Source organism: Arachis duranensis, unplaced genomic scaffold (assembly GCF_000817695.3).
Source record: "Arachis duranensis cultivar V14167 unplaced genomic scaffold, aradu.V14167.gnm2.J7QH unplaced_Scaffold_232525, whole genome shotgun sequence".
Classification (NCBI taxonomy): domain Eukaryota; kingdom Viridiplantae; phylum Streptophyta; class Magnoliopsida; order Fabales; family Fabaceae; genus Arachis; species Arachis duranensis.
This window is the reverse complement of record NW_026264851.1, coordinates 1,658,371-1,666,299: the sequence shown is the minus strand read 5'-3', so window position 1 is coordinate 1,666,299 and position 7,929 is coordinate 1,658,371. Positions and strand designations below refer to the sequence as shown.

Sequence of the window (7,929 nt, the reverse complement as noted above, 5' to 3'; positions counted from 1 at the left end):
AGAAATTCATACTAGGCTTCTTTTCTCCAAAGGCAAGGCCTAATGACAGTTACCTCGGGATATGGTATAACACAACACAGTTCCCTGGAACACAAAGAACACTGGTATGGGTTGCCAACAGAGACCGACCTGTAGGTTCCAATAACAATGGAGTCTTTCAAATTGCACAAGATGGAAACCTTGTAGTAACAGATTCTTCAGGGGAAACATATTGGTCCACAAAACTTGGAAACTCCTCTTCCACAAACATCACAGTGAAACTAATGGATTCTGGGAACCTTATGCTGTTACAATATGATCAAACGGGGAAGACTACTACTATGTATCAGAGCTTCGATCACCCCACCGATACGTTTCTTCTGGGAATGAACATGGACTTGGATTTGAAGCTAACTTCTTGGAGCAGTGACAATGATCCTCAAAGTGGAAGCTACACCTTCATGATGGCTTCAGATGGAGACAATCTCAACTCTTATGTGATTTCGAAGAACAACCAGCTTTACTGGGAAAGAGGAACAAAGAATCTGAGTCCAGGGTCTATGTTTGGAACCGTAGATTTCTTGTTGAACAACCAAACAAGCACAGACGAAGACCCTTCTTCTGCAACAAACACTCCCCCCTACAAAAACATTGGTAACAGGTTTGGCAAAAAACAATTGCCGATTACGCGTGTTCCCGTTGATGAATTTAACAAGACGAGGCTAGTGATGAAGTACAATGGGGAGCTTCAGTTTCTAACATGGGATGGTATCCAACAAGATTGGATCGTTCGTTGGAAGGCCCCAAATAGCTCCTGCGACAGGTATAATATCTGTGGCAACTTCGCAAGCTGTGATTATAATCTGATTAATCTCAACATCAAGGAGTGCAAGTGTTTACCGGGATTCAGCAGTGTTATTGGTGGTGTCAGGGGATGTACAAGAAATTCAGGGTCATGCAGTGGAGACACTACAGCGTTCTTGAATTTAGTGAATGTGAAAGCAAGAGAACCACCCGATGAACAACACCCTGCAGCTAGTGAAACAGAATGCAAACAAATTTGTCTAAGCAAGTGTCCTGAGTGCCAGGCCTATTCGTATGATGCAAAGGCTGCAACTTCCAAAAGTGGTGATGATAATGATAGTGCCCAGAAAAGTTGTGGGATCTGGACAGAGGAATTAGTTACACTTCAAGAAGGCTTCCATGGTGATGATATTGATAATGATGAAGATAATGGTGCTCATAGTTTCTATGTTCGAGTAGACATATCAGACATAGGTACTTTCATTTTTTTTTCTTGATAAATTATTGGAAGAATTAAAAGCAGAACAGATAAGCAAGTACAAAAACAGCTAAGCCTTCTTAGTGTGAAAAATCTGAGCACAACTTGATATCCATAAAAAAATTTGGTTAATTCGACAAAACTACCTAAAAGACAGTTTTTTTTGGATGGTTTTGTCGCACTAATCTAATTTTTTATTGGTTTTTGAACTAGTTTATATTTTCATAGTTAGAATTATCAGCGTTCAACGTTTTTGCAATTAAAAGTATTTTTCTCATAAATCCAGCCTCGTTAAAAGTTAAAACCTTGGTGTTGGAATTGCATTGCAGAACCAACTCCAAGAACTTGTGAACCATGTGGGACAAACATGGTGCCTTATCCATTGAGCACTAGTTCGAACTGTGGTGACCCTATGTACTTCAACTTCAGATGTAACCTCTCAACAGGCCAGCTTAGCTTCATTTCTAGAACTTCCAATTCCAATGCAACTTATCAGAGAGTTGCTGTAGTGTATTCAGAATCCAGAAAGTTTGTCATGCAGGTTGATCCATCAAATACGCACTGCGAAGATGAGAGATCTGAAAGTAATGAAATTATGCAGATACACTCTCCATTTTCTGTTGCATATGATTGTTTTGATAAAGCCAAAGTAGAGGTTACTTGGGAACCACCGCATGAACCTGTTTGTTCTGAGCCTAAAGACTGCGTAGGTTGGAACCATTCAAGTTGTAAAGTAGCCAGTGGTGGAAAGAGGTGTCTTTGTGATAAAAATTATCATTGGGATGGGATTGCTCTAGAGTGTACTATAGCAGATAAAGGAAAATCCAAAAGTCAAATTTCTTTGATTCTTGGGATAACTCTTGGAAGTGTGATTATTCTGGCATGTGCAATAACTTTTGCTTATCTATGGAGAAGGAAAATAACTCCAAAGATAGGTACTTTTGTTTATATATATATATACACATTGGAATTTTGAATTTGCCTTAGAATCTTATGTCTACATTAGTGAGAAATCAATAACGTTGTTATTCTATGCATTTATTCAAGGCAAGGAAAGCAATGTGAAACAACGAAAACGCTTCATTGATAGTATAAGACATGTGAAAGATTTGATTGAGGATGGGGGATTAGAAGAAAAGGACAATGAAGGCATAGAGGTACCTTATTTTGATTTTGAGAGCATAGTAGTAGCTACAGATAACTTCTCTGATGCAAATAAACTTGGACGCGGTGGTTATGGACCGGTTTACAAGGTGATTGAGGCACAGCTTCATCTTTATTTAGTTATTCTCTTGTCAACCAATAATTATTTTTAGATAATGTAGTTTGATGATTTTTGCTTTCAGGGTAAGCTTCAAAGTGGTGAAATTGTTGCAGTAAAGAGGCTTTCTAATGTCTCATCACAAGGCTTGCAGGAATTTAAGAATGAGGTTGTTTTGATAGCCAAACTTCAACATCGAAATCTTGTTAGATTAAGGGGCTACTGCATCAAAGGAGATGAAAAGATTCTACTATATGAATACATGCCTAACAAGAGCTTGGACTCATTTATATTCGGTTAGTTTCAAAATATATTTATCACTATGTTTACTGCATTTTAAATGTTTTATGTATGCTAAGACGTGTTGTTTGACTTGTTTCTAATGGCAAATGGAAATATTGAAAGATCCCACACAAAGCATACTTCTGGATTGGGAAATGCGATTTAACATAATCCGAGGAATTGCACGGGGTTTACTTTATCTTCACCAAGACTCCAGGTTAAGAGTAATTCATAGAGATTTAAAGACCAGTAACATTCTTCTTGACGAGGAAATGCAACCAAAATTTTCAGATTTTGGATTGGCAAAAATAGTGGCAGGCAAAGAATCTGAGGTAAATACCGAAAGAGTTGTAGGAACCTAGTAAGTTAACTTGATGTTTGCAATAAAATGTTGATAGCTGTCCTAAGGTGTAGCAATAAAATGCTAATAATTCTTCTTTTTTGTAGCGGATATATGTCTCCTGAGTATGCATTAGAAGGACTTTTCTCAACAAAATCTGATATTTTCAGCTTTGGTGTAGTGCTTCTTGAGATTCTTAGTGGAAAAAAGAACACCGGATTTTATCAATCTGACCAATTTACAAGCCTTTTGACTTATGTATGTTTCAGCTGATGAACTCGTTTCCCTTTTTTCCCTTCAACCTTAAATAGTAATCTACATGCCTTATTATCATAGTTTTTGTATTAAATCTATTCCAGGCATGGAGACTATGGACAGAGAATAGGATGATAGATTTAATGGACATGTGCCTCAGTGAAAGTTGCATTGCAAATCAATTTATTAAGTGTGCACATATTGGACTCTTGTGTGTACAAGATGATCCAGCTGATAGACCAACCATGTCAACTGTTTTGACATTACTTGATGGTGAGATTGCAAGCCTTTCAAGCCCAAAACAACCAACCTTTTCTGGGAGCAGAGGCCAATCTAGCACAACTTCTTCCACTAGACCGGAAATAAGTCTTCACTTTGAAAGCAACACTCAAGAAGGTCGATAGGGTATGGCAATATAATGTCACGGCGTTGTAAATAAATAAGATTTCCTTCTTATTAAGGTATGAAATTTGGTGATACTCTAATAAAGATTTTATAATTGTTTTTATTTAAAAATATTTTTTTTGGCTCTTTAAACAATGAATTGTAAAGTTGGATTTTAATATATTATAAAAGTATTTTTTTATTTAAAATGTGACTAAATAAATAAAATTATAAAATTTGTATACACCTACAGTCTAGGCTACTTGTCTAGTTTCTGATAAAGCTATGATTTTTATTACTAGTTTTATCAATATTATTGCTTATGCTTTGTTTTTTGTTTTGGGGAAAAAAGACAGATAGGTCCTGACTTTTTAAATTTTTGATAAATACATTTTTGATAAAATTTAAATACAAAAAGTCTCTAACTTTAACAAACGGAGGACAATTTAGTCCTTCCATCTATTTGTCTCTCATACACCAAACGGAACTGACTGACGTGGTTGAAACGGTGTCCAAGTGTCTGTTACGGTGCCACACTAGAAGGGGAATAAAGTTCGAATGACAAATAAGTCCTTGACGTCATTTTGCAAATAAAGTTCGAAGGACAAATAGGTCCTTGAGAATTTAGTTCATTATACTTCTATTATGCTTCTATTATTTTAAAATCTAGTTAACTTGTTGTATTCTGTAATTTAAATTATTTGTATTAAAATTGCAGAAATTGGACTTGTTCTGTTTCTACTTTTTTTTCTTAAATTGCATTAGTTCAGTTTTAATACATTTGTGTATATATTATATTAGAATTTGTTAAATTGCATTAGTTCATTTTTCATCATACCAGTGGCATTAGTTAGCATCAGTTTATTTATGCATCAAGTTAGCATTAGTTCATTTGTGCATCATTCATGTATTAAGTTAGCATTAGTGTATTTGTGTATTATATTAGAACTAGTGTTTTTATCCATAATAACATTATGAGAATAATTTTTTTTAAATTATAGTTCACTTTGTTCTAACGGTATAAATTATGCATGGCACAAAAGATTTATAAAATCAAACTACTTTTATAAAAAATTCGTAAATTGACAAAAGTCTCTGATTAAGAAGACCAAGATATCTGCAGATAAAAAATTAAATAATAAGATTTTTAGTTATTATTTTTATATGAAAAAATCTAATTTTCTATTAATAATTAATTTTAACATTCGTTATCTAAAATTTAAAATAATTTAATGTGTATATTTTCACATTTAAAATATTTTAATTGTAAAAAAATATCGGATGATATATTTTGATTTGTCAAATTACTAATATAAAATATAATTATATATAGAGTAAAAATAGTAGAGAGAAATAGAAAAATGGAGAGAGGTATACGAGAGAATTTAGGAAAGGAGTTTATTAATTTTGAAAAAAAAATTTCTCTCAATTTTAATAAGAGTGTCATGTGACACATTTGATTATTAAATTAGATAGTAATATATGATACATAATATAGGTATATTTCAATTAGATAGTAATATATGATACATATAAAAGTATAATGAACTAAATTCTTAAAGACTTATTTGTCCTTCGAACTTTATTTGTAAAATGACGTTTATGACTTATTTGTCCTTTGAACTTTATTCCCCTTCCAGCATGGCACCGTAACAGACACCTGAATACCGTTTCAGCCACATCAGCCAGTTACGTTTGGTGTATGAGAGGCAAATAAACCGAAGGACTAAATTGTCCTCAGTTTGTTAAAGTTGGGGACTTTTTTGTATTTAAATTTTGTCAAAGATGTATTTGTAAAAAATTTAAAAAGTCAGGGACTTATTTGTCTTTTTTTCTTGTTTCAGAGAAAATTTAGGGACTAACAGTTTTATTAAAATTTGACTAGCACTTAATTAACAAAAAAAAAAATAAATAATCTTATATTATTAAATATAATTTCATATCATTAAAAATACTAATTAATGACTACAAATCACAAAATTTACTGTCGTAGCACTCCTTTGTTCCGTGTGTAGGCCTCTTTAATTGTGACAACTTTCAAATTATTATTTTGATTACATAAGTATAAAATAATTAAGCCAACCAAATGTATATGAATGGTTTACTCTTTTTACAAGTAGTTTGTGTGTGAATGGTCAAAAGTAACCTCCTAGTCCGTCGGCTGAGAGGGCTCAGTGAAAGTAACTTAGCAGGTAGAAAAAAGAAATGCAAGAGAATCCAATCAATTCATAGTTATATGTGAAAAAGGCAAGTAACTCTATATTAGATTATAGATTATAGGTTTATAACAGCCATGATTTGCAATATTGTTGAAATGCTTTTTATATTTTTATTATTTTTTAAAGATAAAAAGACTTGAATTTTTAATTTTTAGGTGAGTATAAAAAAATTAAGCGCGTTTAAGGTCCGGTCTGGTTCGAAATCCAGTCTAGACACCAGACATATTTTGTCGATTCAGGTTTTTATTTTTATTTGGTATTGTTTTTGGGTTAGGTTTGGGTGTTACTTTGAGTAACTCAACCTGGTCTAAAATGATTTTTTACAATAAAAGAAATATATATTTGAGTTAATTAATAATGTTATACTTTTATAATTCAATGAATTTTTTTATTATACGATATTATTTTTGTTTTAAAATAATTTATTTTGATATAAATATGATCTAATATTTGTTAAATTTATTTTTTAAAAATAAAATTTTATTATTTTAATATATAAAATTTACAAATTTGTATATACTAATATTTTATCGGATCGACTCTCTTGGGTTTAACCCGATTTTTTTCAAGTCACTTCAGATTGGGTCAAAATAAATTCGATGTCTTTTTATTTTTAAGATCGGGTTTGAATTTACTTAAATTTGATCTCGTTTAATCTATAAAAATTATATCATTTGAGTTATAACTCATTGTTTGTGAGGTATTGATGATTTCTCAAGCACATCATAGATACAGATCGAAGCAACCCTCCTTGATAAAAGTAATTTTGTTATTATTGCTGCTATCCAACTTTTGGTTGATGATCAACTTTTTGTGTGGGACAAGAAAGGCAAGTCACACCAAAAAATAAAGAAATAATGCTTTTCTTTTCATAAAAGAAACAAAGTGAAATGAAAAAGAAAATGATCAGGTTGCGTGGAAAACATTTCTGGGATGGGCAAACATGGTGCTTCTACAGCAATTGAGGTACTAATTTTTTATTTTCCAATGCATAACAATAATGTAAAAAATTCTCACACATGAATTTCATGATGAAATAAGTTGCCTCCGGCCCATTATTATTATTGGATCGTATATTCATTTATTTTATTTTCTAATTACTCTATTTGCTTACGGTCAATTAAAAAAAATTGAGATTTTATTTAAAATTAAAAAACTAAACCAAATGCCAAAAACATAAAATATAATAGAAATTAAATTTTAAAATTTTCTAATTCAATAAAAATATTTTTCAATTATTTATACATTTAAAATTGTAACATCTAAAAATTCTAAAAATTATAAAAGGGAACAAATTTTCTATAGTTTGACTTTGACCTGGTGAAAAGCGGTCAACGCCTTCAGTCCCGTGATGCTTGAATGGTTGAGGAGGTATTGAGGTAGGTTGCTTACCCATTTTCATCGCACTAGGTTTAATCCTTAAGCTGAAAGTCGTATTCTCCTAAAGTAGTATTAAGATGTTCAAATTAAATACTCATGCTTGAACTGTTGAACATCATCATTATCATGCTTTTAATTAGTTAACTCCTCCTCAATTTCAAATTAAATCATGTTGTACGTACCCAACCAAACTACATTTACATGTTTATTTCCATGAAGCTCTCGTTTTAAACATTCCGGCACACCCACGATGACATTTTCCTTTCAACTAAAAATATTGCTTTAATTTAATAATAATCAACTAATTAGAGATCGAAAAGATGGGTGACATGCATATGTTCGTTTCACAAATCTGAATAGAATCATACAGATGCAGTCAGGGAGGGGGCAAGCAGTGTCCTTGGTCCCTCAACAAATTTTAAAAATTCATATACTATTATAATAGATATCTTGTATAGAATAAAATTTAATAATATAGTAATAGTAAAAAGAATTATTATTCTTATTAATAAACTATAGTTTAAATGGTATAATGTTTCCATACTCA

The 7,929-nt window shown here is 31.8% G+C and overlaps 1 protein-coding gene across 1 annotated transcript; it reads left to right on the top strand.

Moving 5' to 3' along the window:
- Window positions 1-6: 6 nt before the first annotated feature.
- Window positions 7-3,948, top strand: LOC127744071 (G-type lectin S-receptor-like serine/threonine-protein kinase At4g03230). The gene is made up of 7 exons (XM_052256341.1): window positions 7-1,257; window positions 1,591-2,196; window positions 2,309-2,514; window positions 2,608-2,818; window positions 2,928-3,165; window positions 3,252-3,402; window positions 3,504-3,948. Exons 1-7 carry the CDS (start codon window positions 264-266, stop codon window positions 3,801-3,803), a joined length of 2,706 nt encoding a protein of 901 aa, XP_052112301.1. The 5' UTR covers window positions 7-263; the 3' UTR covers window positions 3,804-3,948.
- The last annotated feature ends 3,981 nt before the right edge of the window (window positions 3,949-7,929 follow it).